This window comes from Mustelus asterias, chromosome 1, assembly GCF_964213995.1.
Source record: "Mustelus asterias chromosome 1, sMusAst1.hap1.1, whole genome shotgun sequence".
In the NCBI taxonomy this organism is placed as follows: domain Eukaryota; kingdom Metazoa; phylum Chordata; class Chondrichthyes; order Carcharhiniformes; family Triakidae; genus Mustelus; species Mustelus asterias.
This window is the reverse complement of record NC_135801.1, coordinates 112,964,693-112,982,569: the sequence shown is the minus strand read 5'-3', so window position 1 is coordinate 112,982,569 and position 17,877 is coordinate 112,964,693. Positions and strand designations below refer to the sequence as shown.

Genomic DNA, 17,877 nt, shown 5'->3' with positions numbered 1-17,877 from the left:
ATGTAAGCCTACTTGTGACACTAATAAATAAACTTAAAAACATCCAAAATATTACACTTCACAATATTGAAAGAGATTAATTTAACTTAAGTATTTGCATTGATTCATATGTATTTGATTCACTCTGAAATGATTAGAAATAATAGTAATTTCAGTAATTATTGAAAAAATGCAGTAATATTACTTATGGAGAAGAATCTTCCAGCTTAATTAACTTACCAGCTCAAAAATGCACTAAATAAATGAAAATTCCGCACTTTGTGCTATATTAGTGCAGTATTAATATATGGGGAATCTAATTCATGGGCATTTATTTGTTCCTGATTATCTCGATAAATATACAAAAATCCCTGTGATGTAATTTGTATTTGACTAGACGTGTGTTTATTTTTCAGGATTCCCATTAAATATTCTGTGCCTGCTACCTCATTTAATTCAACATTTTGATAACCCTACCCAGTTCTGCAAGGAAACTGCTGATAGAATAGCAAAGGTATGTACACAGTTCTGAATAAGTGCACAAGTATTGGAATGCTGAATATAAATGATTTATTCTTTGGAACACAATCCCAGATATTTAATAAGTGATTGTGTGTGTGTGTATACAATTTTAAAAGCAGTGTAACAAAACACTACAGGAATGCTTTTAATCTGGACATGCACATGGGTTTAAATGCAAGTGTGAGGTTACAACTGGGAAAAATGAGGGCACATTGGAAACTTAACTCTGACCCACCTACAGCTGCATTTAGTTCCAATACATTTGGCTGTTTGTGTGCAACCTCCTAGGGTGAAACAAGTTGCAAATTATCATATTAATAGTTCAGTTAAAACTGGATTAATGCAAACTTTTTACATTAGTGTCAGATGCATGGGTTTCCCAGGCTTCTGAAACTCGCTGGTGAAAACGAGGCAAATATAGTGCAGCGATTGAGGAGGCTGAATCAATTTTGAGGAAATGTGCCCATAAATACTCAGTACTCACAGCTGTTGTCCTACCCCTTTGTGACGGAGGGTTTGTTCACAGCACCTTCACTGAGAGGCTACTTTTGGCAGTTGGGAATCCACTTTTGGCACTTGGAGGTTTGCTCCATCACATCAGGATGGGTTGTTGTGGACCAAAAACGTTTTGAAGATACTCCGAAGCTCTTGAGGTGCAGCAGCATTGACAATGATTTGGAGAAGTATGCTACTAATTGTTCAAAATGACTACAATTTGGCCATCAAACTGCATCATACTTTGAATCCAAAGATGTGCAGGTTAGGTTGATTGGCCATGCTAGATTGCAGCAATTTTTATTTCTAATCACCCACATGGGAAGTTTTCTTTTGAATTCATGGGAATTGGGCAACACTAGGCCATTGTTTATTGCCCCACCCCTAATTGCCTTTGAGACAGTGGACACAATGACTATATATTTCCAAGTCAGATTGGTGTGTGATTTGAAGGGGAACTTGCAGACAGTGGTGTTTCTATCTGCCTATTGTTCTTGATTTTCTTGATATTAAAGGTTACAAGTTTGCATGTTGCTAATGCCAAGATCCTTGGTGGATTGTTGTAGGTCATACAGAATACAACCAGTTTGTATTAGTGATTGGCGTGGTGGGAATGAATGCTTAAGGTCTGAAAGGAGTGGTAATGTTGAAGTATATTCTGTCATTAGTGGTGAAAAAATAAACATGTATTGTGTGAAAATGAAACCTAAAACTTGATGAATTTTACTTTTATTTTTATTTCCTATAAACTCGAGCCACCCATTTAGAAGTCAAGTACCCTAGAATTTTAGCAGAAATATTACAACAGGATTGTTGAAGTATGTTTTTATCTCTCTCATTTGCTACTGCAAAAAAAAGCGAAGCTGAAATAATGGACACTCTGGTTTTGAATTTAGGTAACAAAGCTGCCAGGCAATAAAATAAGTTAATGCTTGAATTTACTTGTTTTTGTAGTTGAATAATGTAATATTTTCATCCTAGGTCTGTGCAGAAGAAAAGACAGCCACACTCTCCAACTTGGCTCACATGATGAGCCTGTATAGCGCACACAGTTATTCACGAGACAGTGCAAATTGGATTAATGTGGTTTGCCGATACCTCCACGATGCATTCTCAGATATCACTTTTAACCTGGTCACTTACTTAGCTGAGGTAATTTTGTCTATCTAATTGATATGTTGGTTGTAGAGGATGACTTGGTAGAAGCATGGAAGAAATACCAGATTCTTTTTTTAAATTACTTGTTGACTGGTGTTGGTCAAGAACCAAGACTGACTGACTTCTATTTTTGTTGAAATTGAGGATCCCATTATATCACTCCTTTTTGGTTAATTGACTTGTTCTCGACCCTGTATCCCAGTTTGTATTTTGTTTTGTATCAGTTATGCTCTCCATTTAACATGCAACACAATCCCAACATTTTGTTGATGATGTCACTCTAGATTTATCAACTTCCTTCAGATGACGTGCTCTTACTGTATGCAACTCCCATCACAATGCACAAATCACTCTATTTATATCCCCTTTAGTGAACAAATGAAAGACTTGTTTCTTCCAATTCAATCTACTTATCTTTACGCATCCCCAATTTAGTGTACTGAAATATTGGACTTTTAAAATAAGGGAAGTTTGAAATATCTTAAATTTGCCATGTATGTCCTGCACTCTTTATTTGGTTATCACATTCGGTCACACGCAGTTACATCTATAGCTGCACATTACAATCAGTCAAAGAAGTGCAAGGAACTCCAGATTCTGTAAATCCACATACCTACATCTATGATGCACTGAGGGAAAATTCTTTTGCCATGACGAGGTGTGAGCAAAGCTATTGGGGATGCTGTAGTTTTATTGAAAACTTTCGAAGTAGCATGCATGAAGGGAGAATTTAGCAAGCTAAACCTTGTGCTTGCATGCAATATTGATGGTAATTAATGAAAATGTTTTTTCAAAATGCTACCATTATTATTTTAATTCATAACTGAAATGGCAATAAAGGTATTACCTCTCTGTAATTTTTCTCCACAGCTATTAGAAAAGGGCCTAACTAGTATGCAGCAGTCATTACTACAAATTATCTATAGCCTTTTGAGTCATATTGATCTGTCTGGTGCTCCAGTAAAACAGTTCAATTTGGAGATCATGAAGATCATTGGGAAATACGTGCAGGTGAGTCATAAGAAACAATTTTGTGTTAAAAGTTATTTCCTTTGTTAGATGCAATATACCTATCTGGAGAAAATTATAATTGTTGAAGTTCTTGCTTCGTAATTATTAAAGTAAGATGAGAGCTTAAGAGCTGTTGTCTGCATCTTACTGGCAGTGATTATCAGCTTGGTACGAAAAGAGTCACCTGCCTCAATTAGTAATCCACTTTATTATTGTTGTTAGGCAGTATACATATAAATCATACGTCTGGTTAGAAAATAAGCATGCAGTTTGTATCAAAACTATGCAGTCTAAATGCACACCCACTAGTTTTCCATGGCAATCCCTGAGTAATCACGGAATATGAGAGATAATACCCAATCAGGAGAGCTGACGCTGGCTAGGCATTTAGCCCTCCCTCTCGATCTGCCGTTTCTACATCCCCGACGCACGGTCGTCTTCTGCATTGTTAATCTCTGGAGTTTCGCTGCTCCTTGTTCAGGAATCTTCATTCTTATCCTGTTGGTTATCTTTTCCAAGATGTGCCTGCCTCTTCCTTGTTGGTGTAAACTTGCCCAATTATTTCATATCTTTCCCTCATTGGCCCCAGTCCAAGGTCCTAGGTAGGATTGTCTCATTGCTGTCTGGCTAAATAAGGCTTATGCCTTGCACCATTTCCTTTGTCTTTTTTACAGAACTAAATAAGCTTAACAAGTTCAAACCAGTTTCAGGTTACTGCAGTTCAAGCAGCCTTTGCAGACTTTTGCTGCCCCTTTCAGTCCCTGGGCAACAGAGCGTGTAACTACTGAATGAAAATTGAAAAATGAATATTTTTTATTTGTGCAGACTTTTTACCAATATCCATCTACATCTTTGTCACACAAATACATAGTTTAAACCAGAAGGCCAACAACTATCATTTCGTATCTAGAGGTCTTCACTCAAGCCAACCATATAGGTTGACTTGATGCCTGCAGGAATCTTGCAACAATGGAGAATTTGTTCATGTCGGATAGGAACCAAACTCAACAATCTAACTGTTAAAACTAGAAATCTGAAATAAAAACAAAAAATTACCTAATATTGTTCAACCCAATGTTGAGTCTGTAAGACTGCAAAACACCTAATCGAAAGATGAGGTGCTGTTCTTCAATTTTGCTTGTGCTTCATTGGAGGCCAATGTTGGAGGCTGAGAACAGAGAGAGAGTGGGACAGAGAGTTAAATGTGTACATTTCACAGTTCCTCAAAGTGAATTGGTTACCATTGTGGAGAAACTGCATACTATTACAGGTATTTTGAGAACATTTAAATTCGAATTTTAATCTACATCTGTACTTCATTGAGGTTTTATGGTTATATTCAGAAAAAAGTAGGTTGCGAAAATAGATGAATTCAACTTCATTTTCAGTCATGATGCCTTTATTTATAAACCAGCTCAAGCCAATGTGCACTTTATCATATAACTTTGTGTGAAACTTTTAGTTTTAGCTCATACATGGGGTAATTTGGCCTTTTATGCCATCTTGCACAAGAAATCTCAAAAATTGAGACACAATTTCTTGCATTTCAAATTCTTTGTGCCATGTCATAAAATAATTCCATCTAAATCACAGTGGATTAAAATATCCAGAAAATGGATGAAGGCAATTCCTTTTTATGTATAGTGCTTTCTCACAATATAGATGTGTTTCCTCAGGATGATTTCAATTCAGCATTAATGGTAGTAGGGGAACAGTGTAAATCAACACACATCTCTATTTTAAAATGAATATCTTAAAGGGGATTTTACTTTTTGCTTTGGTTGCTTTCAAAGAGTCATCCTTTGGAATGCAGTGAGCTTGAGGCCTACAGAAGAAATGGATGCATTCAAGCTTTGTCTAAAGCATGCTGCTTGTTTCACATTTTTTCACCTTGTGCATTTTTATCTTTTCATTGGAATAGATCCTTAGAAAAATACATATGGCAGGTCAATGAACTGTTATTCAAAGAGCCTGTATTTGAATGATTGTGACAGTGATCTTAATAGCGTGGCACTTTAGTCATTAAGCTGTTATCTAGAGAAGCTTGTCAATTTAGTGACTGTTTCAGTGATTGCTTTAATTTTTATGGTCACTATATTTAGATTTGCTGTTATCCTCCATGGTCATTTAAGTCTGAAAGCACTTTGAAGGAATTTCGACTGTCAGTTGAGTGTCAGTTGCGAAAGGGAATAATAAATTGGATAGAGTAGAGTGGACAGTACAGATGCAAATTTTGATATTTCAATTTACAGTATGTCATGCAGACATTGAAGTGAACCTATCACATTTTGCGAATATATTTCACTGAAGATGGAAAAAACACCTGCATAAGTTGGGGGAAGTTACATTTAACAATATTTTTACTAATTAAAGAAATAGAGGCAGCCACACAGTATTTAGTTTGATCTGATCTTGGAATAATTTCATCACTTGCAGTTGATTTGCATTGTGTGTATGGTTTGATTGGGTTGTAGTTATTAAGCAAAATAAAAGAGAAAATCACCAGTTTAGAAAAATAATTCATTTTTTAAAATAAAGGAAGGACAAGCTAGTTTTAGTGACCACACCTGTGACATTCACTTTGACTCATTATTGTGGTACCAAGAAGATATTAGGAACCTGCACATAGAAGAGTATTTGATTTTTAAAAACATGGCATGGAGGTGGGAGCTTATCACTTTGGAACATGGGACACAGTTCTTGAAATGATCTGAAAAACTTCATGCCCATGGGCTGATTTTTAACTTTATCTCATTTCACACATCCATGTTGTTTTTCGTAGAATGGAGTGAGATAATCAAAGAGAAAGCTACTCAGAAATAACCTTTAGTACATCCCATCAGCTGGTTTTAGAATGGTGTTGTCCAAAGTATGGGAACAAGACCATAAGTAATGAATGGCACACAGAGAAGGAGAAAGCAGAGAAAAGGAACAGGGTAAAAAGAAAAAAATCCTAAACTGTTTTATTCATTCATGGGATGCTGGAGTCACTGACAGGACCATCATTTATTGCCCATTCCTTATTTTGCATCAATGTAAATCTGTTCTTAACCTCACTGGGGCCTCAAAGTCGCAAAGCTAACTCAGTCTTGCATTTCTTGGATAACAGTTTTGCCTCATCGCAATTGTATGCTGTAATCGGATTTCAGCATATTTTGCAATTGTCTATTGACAGTTTATACAGTATAAGTAAGCTTTCTAGCTGTACTATTGTTTTATTTATTTTATTTAGAGCCCATACTGGAAAGAAGCACTTAATATTCTGAAATTGGTGGTATCTCGTTCAGCCAGCCTTGTTGTGCCAGATGAAGTGCATAGATCAAATTATGGAGGGGATTTGTCTACATCTCCTGAAATTTCCTTCACCAAAATCTGGAACAATGCTTCAAAAGAACTGCCTGGAAAGACTCTCGACTTCCATTTTGACATCTCTGAGGTATGTAATTACTGTTCACGGCTTATTGAAGATAATTAATAGTGATCCTCCTAGCCAATGCTTGCCAATGTCCTACCAAGGACCAATTAAGTCATTTTCTTTATTGCGGTTTTTGTTTTGTATAGTACAATGTTATAGTGCAATTTTGTATTAGTACAGAAAAATCTGGATGATGTTTTTACTCTTGTATTCCACTGGCCTGCTGTTGCAGATCTTAGCTTGGGAATGTAAATGTTTGTGTTGTATGTGCATTAAAGAAAGTTCACTGAAACCACTTCTGTAAGTATACAGTGTTGATTTTATTCTAATGCCATTTGATTTCTATAGACGCCAATTATAGGACAGAAATATGGTGACCAACACAGTGCTGCATGCCGAAATGGAAAACCAAAAGTCATTGCTGTCACCCGGAGTACTTCTTCTACATCGTCAGGGTCCAACTCAAATGCCTTAGTGCCCGTCAGCTGGAAAAGGCCACAGCTATCCCAGGTACGGCGAACTCTACCCAAACCAAACTCAGTTGGTCTGGATAAATTATACATTCCCAATCCAGTGCATTAAAAATGAGATTATATTTTCTCAATATAATTATTGTTTTTTTCCTAATATACCAAAGTCTTGGGCTGTAATTATTCCACAGTAATTCAACACTAATTGACTATCTTATTCAGTGTGGAAAATAGACAGTCATGCTGGTGTAGTCAGAATGCTTTTCAGAGCTTTTGATGTAGATAGTAAAACAGCAAAAAGCAAACATAACTCTGTGCTATAACTGACCTTTGAATTATTTGATGCTGCCTCTGGATGTCGGAATTAGATAAAATCACAGTTGCTAGCACTTGCATCATGCTTTGATGAACACACAAATTCACCAAAACTTATTAGCTTTGGTTATAACTGTAAAGTATGTATATATGTGATGTCCAAAATTGGTTGGGCCATGCAAATACTAAATAAAAGTATGTGTTCATAGAGCATCTTTAATGTACGAAAATTTCCAAAGACACTTCATTGAAGAATTTGCTATCATCTTATGAACCATCATTTTAAATTAAATATTCAAAAGTTTTCTTTTTCTTCCCCCATGTTTCCTTCATGTAAGCAACTGTTATTTTATTACTGTACACTTGAGGGAGCCTTTAATAATGGATATTGCTGTGCAGCATTATCAATGCAATTGAGCCATTGACAACTGATGTTGTTCTTAGATGAGGTGACATTCTGACTCAAGCTTTCCCATTTTTTGTGGAAATATAGGGATAAAAAAATTAAAGTACAAAGTAGTGAAGTAGCCTGTTTGTATTCAAAGTGTAATCTGATCATATTAAAATGTTGTGGTACTTCAGTTTGATTGAATAAGCTTTTTAAAACATGTTTTGAATCTTCTTACATTTGGGGTTTTTTTTATTTTAGAGGAGGACAAGAGAGAAATTAATGAATGTACTTTCACTTTGTGGCCAAGAAGTTGGTCTCCCGAAGAACCCATCAGTAAGTTAAATTTTTTCATTCAATCTAAAGTACATTTCTAGCTCACTGTACTATACAATATTTTTAAATAGAATCTTTGCTTAAAGATGGCTTTGCAATAGCTCTTTAAAAATTGGCATCCTGTGTCTTTGGTATGAAATGAACGACTATTTAATTCATAAGAATATCAGGAGAAAAGAAGGACAATACAGAATCTCCCCTTTGATTTTATTCCTGCAGTATGTTTAACTAATGCAATCTAGCATCAAATTACCATTAGAACTACACTTAATATCTAGATTGCACTGTTCTAGTTTCAGTATGAGGGAGCTAGCAGAGATAGGAAGGATGTTGAATGCTGCAGTGCAGTGTTTTAGTCAGCAACCAATCAGTATTTTTGACTTTGCAAATTTTGAGTTGAACAAAATTCTTGCTCATTGAGGGCTTATTAGCTGAACAGTCTAGTTCATTAATTTAAATAAAGAAAAGCAGTGACCCAAGTACCAGCAAGTATTTATATGTTGTCCAAAATCGGTTGGGTCATCCAAATACTAAATACAAGTATGTGTTCATCGAGCACCTTTAATGTACAAAGATTTGTAAAAAGAATCTGTTTTTGTTACATTAATTGAAGGATAAATATTGCCCAGGACATTTCTCATTCTATTCTTCACAATAGTGCTCTTGGTTCTTTTACATCCACCCAAGTAGGCAGATGAGACCCAGATTAATGTCTTATCTGAAAGATGGCACCTGTGACAGTGCAGTACTCCTGCGGTACAGCACTGAAGTATCAGCCCTGATTTTTGTGCTCAAGCCCTGAAGTGGGACTTGAACCCAGAGCCTGTTGCTCAGAGAAAAGGGTATAACCAACGGTGACAGCTGATTGTACAATGTTAGTTTAATAATTAAACAGTCTTCCAGCTGATTCATTTCTACTACTTTAAGTTATTTTATTTGTTGATAGTTAAATTTAATTGGTTTCACTTTTAAAATTTGAGTTCTATTTGCTAGCCCCCAATGCTGTCGGTTGTTGGTACAAGGGACACTGCTTTTCTTGATTTAAAGAATTTGACTGTTTCGCTAATAAGTTCCCAATTAACAAGAATTTTGTTCAAATCAAAATTTGCAAAAGCAAAAACATGTTCTCATTACTATTGCCAGCGCCATTCAAATTTTCTCCTGTTTTCCACTGCTGCTCCTTTAGTACAATATATTAGATAATGTGCTTGTTCCTATTCTTTTTGGTTACCTTTTGATTGTCCTTTGTAAACATGATTACTCCAAAAGCAATACCAACCATTTATAAAACAATGTGCCCTCTGCACAAGGGCAACAAGGGATGAGTAATAAATGCTGGCCTGCCAGTGATGCCCATGTCCCACAAGTGAAAAAATAATCATCATTTAGCTTGCCCAGAATTGGATGCAATGCTCTAGCTGAGACTGAATATTATCATAACATTGAATGGCAGTGCAGGCTTGAGGGGCAGAATGGCCTACACCTATTTTCTATGTTTCTATCTGAAAAGTTGAAAACACTGAAGAAACTTTGTTTTGGGAATTTTGGACTTCTCTCTCTGTCCTTTATTTTAGTATGGACACCACCCCAAAACTAATTTCTCTCCTGGCATCTTTTCTTCTGCAACTAATTGCTGCCTATGTTCTTTATCTCTGGCACAAAAAACATTTGCTGCATATCGAGCACTTTTTACTGCTATAATCTGTCTTTTTCTCCCCACAACCCTTATCCTTAACTGCTTAAATTCCTTAATACTCCCTCCTTTAATGTATGTATTCCGCTAAGAGTTATATAGTATCTGAAACCAATTGATTTTATTTCCTTTCTTATTAATGCAGCATATAAATATAAAGGGGACAATCTTACCAAAAAAATTCTAAGTGCCGAATGAGCATGAAAACAGGAGAGTTTCAGATCTGATTTTTCAGTGAGGGAAAACATTTAAGGAATTCTCCCATCCCGCCCGTCACGGGAATTGTAGCAGGCCAGGAGGCAAGGTCCATTGGCCTCGGGTGGGATTCTCCGGTTTTGGGGCAAACACGGATGAAGAATCCCACCCAAATCCTATGACACTTAGAAAAAAGAGGCAAAATGTGATTCTCACCAGTTGGGGGAGTGGATGGAGTCTATTCACGCCGGGAAGCTGGCTGCTAACTGCTGGGCACATGCGCCTGATCTCCCAGTTTACTGTTTCAAGAGTAGACAGTGTGCTGGGAGATTGTGCCCCCCGCCCCCGGCCAGGACATTGCCTGCCCTTTTCTCCCTCTCCAGTGACCCCTGATGCACTATGGGCAGCCCCAAGCACTGCCTCCCTTCAGGCCCTGCCCCTTAGTCCCATTGGTGGTGCCAGGCTAGCATTGCCAGGGTCCCAGGCACTGCCTGCCCCCGACTATCTGGGGGGCTTCAATGGCTTCCAGTCCCAAGAGCGAGGCCATCACGTCCAGTCACCATTGCTGGGGACATACGTGATCCTCACCAGTGAGGATCTCCACCAGCAAGGCCATTAAGGCAAGTGAGCCCAGACACTTGTGTCCTGGTTTTCACTAATAATATTCTAATTAACTTATGAATATTAAAAATATTACACCGACAGATTGGAAAGATCGGGAGACTGGGCGCGAAGCTGGTTTTTTTGCCTCTCGGGATCTTGCCTACTTGCCATACCGATCGACCGGCGTGACAAGCCAGTACGATCACCCCCAAAATCTATTTTGGTTCAGATTCATTTAATTCAGCCCTATGCATGTAGCCTTTATATCAAAACAGCAACAGCAATAATTATCACTGTTCATTTATTAAATAATTAACAGCACCAAAACATCCCAAGACACCTTCACAGGAGCATTATAAAAAATGTATTACACCAGGCCACATAAGCAGATATTAGATCAGGTGACCAAAAGCTTAGTGAAAGAGTTTTGCTTCAAGAAGTGTCTTAAAGGAAGAAAGCGAAGTAATGAGGCGGGCAGGTGTAGGGAGGGAATTCCAATGCTTGGGGCCAAGGCAAATGAATGCACGGCCAACTGTGGTAGAGCAATTTTAGTTTGGAATACACGAGCCATAATTAGAGAGGCAGATATCTTGGAGTATTGTGGGGTTGGAGGGGGTTATGCAAATAAAGAGGGACAAGGCCATTAAGAGATTTTAAAATCAAGGCATTGGTTGACTGGGAGCCAGTGTAGGTCATTGAGCATCAAAACTTAGGAACATAGAAATTAGAAGCAGGAGTGGGCCAGTTGACCCTTCAAGCCTGCTCCAGCATTCATTGCGATCATGGTTGATCATATTCAATATTGTGATTCTGCCTTTCCCCATATCCCTTAATCCCTTTAGCCCAAAGAGCTATATCTAATTTCTTCTGGAAATCACACAATTTTTTGGCCTCAACTACTTTGTGGTAGTGAATTCCACAGATTCAACACTCTTTGGGTGAAGAAATTTCTTCTCACCTCAGTCCTAAAAGGTTTACCCCTTATTCCTCAAACTATGACCCCTAGTTTTGTACACCCCCATCATCAGGAATATTCTTTCTGAATCTACCCTGTCTCACCCTGTTAGAAATGTGTAATTTCTATGAGATCCTCTCTTACTCATCTAAGCTCCAACAAATAAAACCCTAACTGGCTTAGTCTCTCCTCATGTGACAGACCTGCCACCTCAAGAATCAGCCTGGTAAACCTTCACTGCACTACCTCTATAGCAAGGGCATCCTCCCTCAGATAAGGACACCAAAACTGCACTCAAGACTCCAGGTGTGGCCCCACTAACACCCTATAAAATTGCAGTTAACCATCCCTATTTGAATGCTTAAATCCTCTCGCTATGAAGGCCGATATACCATTTGCCTCCTTTACTGCCTGCTGTACCTGCATGCTTACTTTCAGCTACTGATGCACAAGGACACCAAAGTCTTGCTGACTAGCCACCACTTTCAATTTACATCCATTCAAATAATCTACATTTCTATTATTACTACCAAAATGGATAACCTCATATTTATCCACATTATACGGCATCCGCCATGCATATGCCTGCTCACTCAGCATGTCCAAATCACACTGAAGCATCTCTACATCCTCCTCACAGCTCAACTTAAGATACAACTTCTGCTGGTCCCAGGGAGGTTGTACATTTGGGAAAGAAAGTAGTTCATTTCACATTTCCTGGGACCCAGGTACAGGATATCTTTTGTACAGGTTTAGGAGCTGGTCACATATCCAGCCTTAGACAGGGAAGCGGCAGTGACGCAAGGGGGCCTGACGATTGGCAAAAAAATGTTTAATGTAAAAACATGTTTTTGCAAATGCATGATACACCTGTATATAATTAGAAAACACTTTTTTAGGTTATATTTTCATCCAGTGAAGACCTAGACATTGCAGAACAACAGACAAGTTTAATTTCCACAACTGAAGATCCAATCAGAGAAGAGGAAATACCAGTGGAGGATGCTAATACTGAACAGCAATTTGGAGTGCTGAAGGATTTCGATTTCTTGGATGTCGAACTGGAAGATGCGGAGGTAAGAAAGTTCTGGGTCAGGGGCTGGGGTGGGGGGTCTCTGTGATGGGGTGAGTGGGGAGGGGCAGTGGGATTAAGCGGCCAATGGGAATGTTTAAGAGGCAGATGACCTTGGCAGCCTGCCTCTGATGAACCCAGGGGAGGTACCGTGCCTCCCCCAAATGACCCGACATCAGCCTGCTGAGTTAAAACTGCAGGCCTTGTGTATGGTGTGAGCCACTCCCCACCTTGGGCAAATTACAATAGTGTGATGAGGCTCTTAATTGTACATTTAATGGCTTCATAACACCCAAGAACAGGAAAGCTGCTGGACACGCTCTCCCTCCCTGCCCTCCATAAAATTTTAGACCGGTCGGGGTGGACAGGTTACATAGTGGGAAAGTTGGATTTTTTGTGCCTTCCCACCTTTAACCCCGCTAAAAGCAGAGTGTAACACCCAGCCATTATTTCCTAATACTTTACAGTGGCAATTTGCATCTCTAATGTGCTTTTAACATAGAAAAATGCCTCCAAGCATTTTGGGGTTGTGATAAAAGAAATGCATAGCCAGCGAAATAATGAGTCTGGAGATGACAAAAGCATAAATAAGATATCACTTGCAGATGGGTAGAGATAGGGATGAAGGTGGCTGATATTATGGAGGTAGTCATAGCTAATGTTTATGCTGGAAAGATATAGAATCATAGAGTTTTACAGCATGGAAAGAGGCCCTTTGGCCTTATCATGTCTATGCCAGCCATCAAGCACCTATCTGTTCGACTCCTATTTTCCAACACTTGGCCTGGAGCCTTGTGTGCTAAGGCATTTCAAATGCTCATCTAACTAAAATGTTGTGAGAGTTCCCGACCCTACCACCCTTTCAGGCTGAGAGTTCCATTTATGCCCCCTGGTTATTGACCCCTTTGCTAAGGGGAAAAGTTCCTTCCTATTCACCCTATCTATGTCCCTCATAATTTATTAAGTAGGAAACTCAATTTGGGATTGAATGGAATGCCAAAATTGCAAACAGATTCAATATGAGGCAAAGATCAGGCAAGAAAATGAATTTGGTAGTGAGGGTATGGAGTTTGCAATCAGGGTCAAACACAATGGCTTTGGTCTTCAGTGTTTAACTGGAAGAACATGTGGCCCATCTACTCCTCATTGATTTTGCTTTTAAATACCCTGATTGATTTTATATCCATCGTCTTCCAGGATGATGTGTCACAACCCTTTGCATGCAGAACATTTTCCTGGATTCACTTTTAATAAGCTGTGATTCAATTTTAAGTATCAAGTTGGCTCACTGGTATCACTTCTTACTGAAAAGATCATGGGTTCAAACAGAACCCTACTGTAGAATTTGAGCATATAATCCGTGTTGACACATTATTGCAGTATTGAGGGAGCACTCCATTGTTGGAGGTATCTTTGAGTTCATAAACCAAGGCTCCAACTGCTTATTCAAGTGTCTGTAAAAGATGCCATAATGCTATTCAAGGAAGTTTGGGAAACTTCTCAACCTGCTCCAGCAAAATAGATTAACTGCCCATTTTACTCATATTAATTTGGAATCTTGTGCAAACGTTGATTTCTGTATTTACCTTCATAGCAGTGACCATACTGCAGGAGAATGTCACTGATTACTATGATATTCACTCCACGTCAGTGTTTATCCGCAGTGCATTGTCTCACATTTATACAGTACCTTTCCAACTAAAACAAAAAGTGTTGAAATGACATGGTACATTGTCTTGGTGTACAAGAAGACTGTATCAGAGAGTGGCAGTGGCTCCCATTCATTCCTAATATCACTCAGGCCTTCTATTTTAAGACAAGTTGAAATAAGTGGGATTTCCCTAGAGAGAAAGGGAGGTTCAGGATACAACAAGTCACGGGTCCTTTCTAGTGACTTAGGTGATGTCTTTAAATAGCATATGCAGCTAATAAACAAATGTTTAAAAAATGAGCTGCGCTTCCTGCATGTATTTTGTTCCTTGAAGTGTCACACCCTAACTAAACTGCCTGTTAAATTCAATGTAATAGATGTTTGTTCAGATTAAGGCATACTCCTGTTTCTTACATCGTGCCAAATATTTCTCTTTTCTTACTTTTTAATGCTGGTCATCTCTTTTCCTCATTGCTAACCAGGAGCTGCAGGTAAGTTGCAGCCTGGTGCGGTGTTTTGTTCAGTCTTTGTCTTGTGTGTGATAAATGTTGAATGTTAATTAATGGTGTAATATTACTGTGCAGGGCCTTAGTGTTCTGTTTATAGTTGTGTGCAAATTTTGGCCCTCTCTAGAACATGCCTGCACATAAATGTGAAAAACAAAATTAACAAACAATATACTGATGTAAAAGCACGAGCTAACTTTGTTCTTCAGGGAATTTTAATATTAAATACCGTGAAGTATGTTCAAAATTTGGTTATCTACTTACAGAAAGTACCATGATAGAGTATAATGAGCTACATGTTTATTAATGTGGTTGACTGCATGTTTCATGTATTGTTGCACACTATTACTTCTGGGTATTTCAGTAAATCACAAGGGATTTACAGCTGAATTGGTGCAGTATGTTAAGGGAATAAACTATTTTCAACACACCTGTAATGTGCAATCTCATAATGCTCTGGCAGCATATAAATTTGTCTTTTGTAATGCAGTTTTAAGAAAAATCCTGTTAAGAAAAAATAAATTAAAAGTAAAACTGTTGCAGGGTGAAAGCATGGACAACTTCAATTGGGGTGTGCGGAGGCGTTCATTGGACAGCATTGAGAAGGGAGATACACCATCACTCCAGGAGTTCCAGTATTCCGGAAGCACACCCAGTTTAAACTTAACCAATCAGGAGGACACTGACGAGTCATCTGAAGAGGAGGTGCTGACTGCTAGTCAGATCTTAACCCGGTCACAGATGGTGAGTCAATGCTTTTCTCTTGTGTTAAACAGTCTTTTTATTTTTACAGTTTTGTTTGTCATGTTATCATAATGGATACATTGACCGAACTTAAGGAAGATGTGAATTTCCAAGATTTGTGTCCATTCAATTCCGTTTTTGATGATCTGTCAATTACGCATTCTGATCTCTTAATGGCTGCCATCAGCACGCTTCTTGGCCATGATCACCCACCATTTACATTACCTTTGTCTTCTTGTCTGTGACATCTTTGTCAATCCTCTCCTTCCTCACCCTAACAATATAAATCTCATCCTATTTTTTATTGTCTTCAGCCCTGATGAAGGGTAATCCAGGCTCAAAACATTGGCTCTAATCTCTCTCCAAAGATGCTGTCAGACCTGCTGAGATTTTCCAGCATTTTCCTCCCTTTTTAAATGAGTTCCCTAAGTTTTTGCAATTTTATCAAAATCGAGCTACTCTTGGATCAAAATTAGTATTGTAAGCAACTTTAAATTTGTTTCTCAAAAGAAAATTTGGTTTCTTAACATGAAAATAATTAGTAATTCTGACTGACAAAGCAATGACGTGAATTATGCAATTAGAGCAAGACATTGCATGAAACACACATTTTAAAAGTGTATTTTGGAACCTTAGTTTAAATAAAAATGTTATCCAGGAAGGTATGTATGCTTAAATCCCATACTGATTTATTATTTAAGTTTATAAATTTCCATATTTTGTTAGATTTCACCAGGGAAAACTGGTGTCTCCTTATTGGTTTATTTTTTTAAAAAGCTATCTTTTGCTTATTAGTGGCATTATTTTTCTCCCTTCCAAATCCCCAGTACTGCCTGCAGCTATTTTTATTTGTTTATGAGTGAGATTTCTCCATGGCTGTCATCAATGCACAGTGGGGCTAATCCTGCTGGTTTTGTTTCCTTGTACCATATCATAAGAGTGGCTACAGCACAGAAGGAGGCCATTCAACCTGCCCAGTTGCCGGCTGTCAGCAAGAGCAGATTAGTTACTCCCTCTCTGCTGCTCTTTCCCAAATTCTTGTTTTCTCCAAGTGCTTATCCAATTCCTTTTTGAAAGCCACAATTCAATCTGCCTCCACCATTCACTTAAGCACTGCATTCAAGATCCTAACCATTCACTTTGTCACAATGTTTTTCTTTATTTTGCTTTTGCTTCTTTTGCCATTCATCCTAAAATTCTGGTTCCTGATCCTCCTGCTAATGGGAACAATTTATGTCTATCTACTCTCTCATGATTTTAAATACCTCTATCAAATCTCCTCTCAATCTTCTCTCTAAGGAGCTTCTTAAGTCTATCCATTTAAATGAAGCCCCACATCCTGGAACCATTCTCGTAAATCTTTTCTGCACCTTCTCTAATCATAGAATACCTACAATGCAGAAGGAGGCCATTTTTGGCCCATCGAGCTTGCACCGACGACAGCCCCACCCAGGCCCTATCCCCGTAACCCCACGTATTTACCCTACTAATCCTTCTGACACGAAAGGTCAATTTACCATGGCCAATCAACCTAACCCACACGTCTAATGCCTTCACATTTTTCCTAAAATGTCAGAATTGCATACGATACTCCTGTTGAGGCCAAACCAGCATTACATAAACATTCATCACAACTTCCTTACTTTTGCACTCTATGCCACTTCTTATAAACAGTAAGGAGTCTAACAGCACCAGGTTAAAGTCCAACAGGTTCATTTGGTGGCAAACGCCACTAGCTTTCGGAGCGCTGCTCCTTCGTCAGGTGAGTGGGAGTTCTGTTCACAAACAGGGCATATAAAGACACAAACTCAATTTACTGAATAATGATTGGAATGCGAGTCTTTACAGCTAATCAAGTCTTAAAGGTACAGATTTAAAGGTACTTGATTAGCTGTAAAGATTCGCATTCCAATCATTATTCATTATTCTGTAAATTGAGTTTGTGTCTTTATATGCCCTGTTTGTGAAGAGAACTCCCACTCACCTGACGAAGGAGCAGCGCGCCAAAAGCTAGTGGCGTTTGCTACCAAATAAACCTGTTGGACTTTAACCTGGTGCTGTTAGACTCCTTACTGTGTTTACCCCAGTCCAACGCCGGCATCTCCACATCATGACTTCTTATAAAGCCCAGGAGCCCCTCTGCCTTTTTTCAAACAGAGCTGCTACCTTTAAAACTTTGTGCACATGTACCTTTTGTACCTTTTTCATTTATATTACTTCTCCTCTTCCAACCTAAATGTTTCGCTTTACTCTTCTCTGCGTTAAATTTAATGTCACGTCTGCCCATTCCAACAGTTTGTCTACATCCTATTGAAGTCTTATCAGCATGCTCCCCACAGTTCACAATGATTCCAATTTGTCAGCTGCAA

General features: G+C 38.4%; 1 protein-coding gene across 18 annotated transcripts in view; it reads left to right on the top strand.

Moving 5' to 3' along the window:
- The window catches only part of fryl (furry homolog, like), a 444,177-nt gene that overhangs the window by 343,219 nt on the left and 83,081 nt on the right, over positions 1-17,877 (top strand). For all 18 annotated transcript variants that reach the window (XM_078217183.1, XM_078217182.1, XM_078217179.1 and 15 more), the window contains 8 exons: positions 396-493; positions 1,978-2,148; positions 3,025-3,165; positions 6,398-6,601; positions 6,929-7,090; positions 8,015-8,089; positions 12,435-12,611; positions 15,308-15,508. In XM_078217183.1, coding sequence (XP_078073309.1) covers positions 396-493; positions 1,978-2,148; positions 3,025-3,165; positions 6,398-6,601; positions 6,929-7,090; positions 8,015-8,089; positions 12,435-12,611; positions 15,308-15,508 — 1,229 coding nt within the window. The remainder of the gene's footprint in view (positions 1-395; positions 494-1,977; positions 2,149-3,024; positions 3,166-6,397; positions 6,602-6,928; positions 7,091-8,014; positions 8,090-12,434; positions 12,612-15,307; positions 15,509-17,877) is intronic.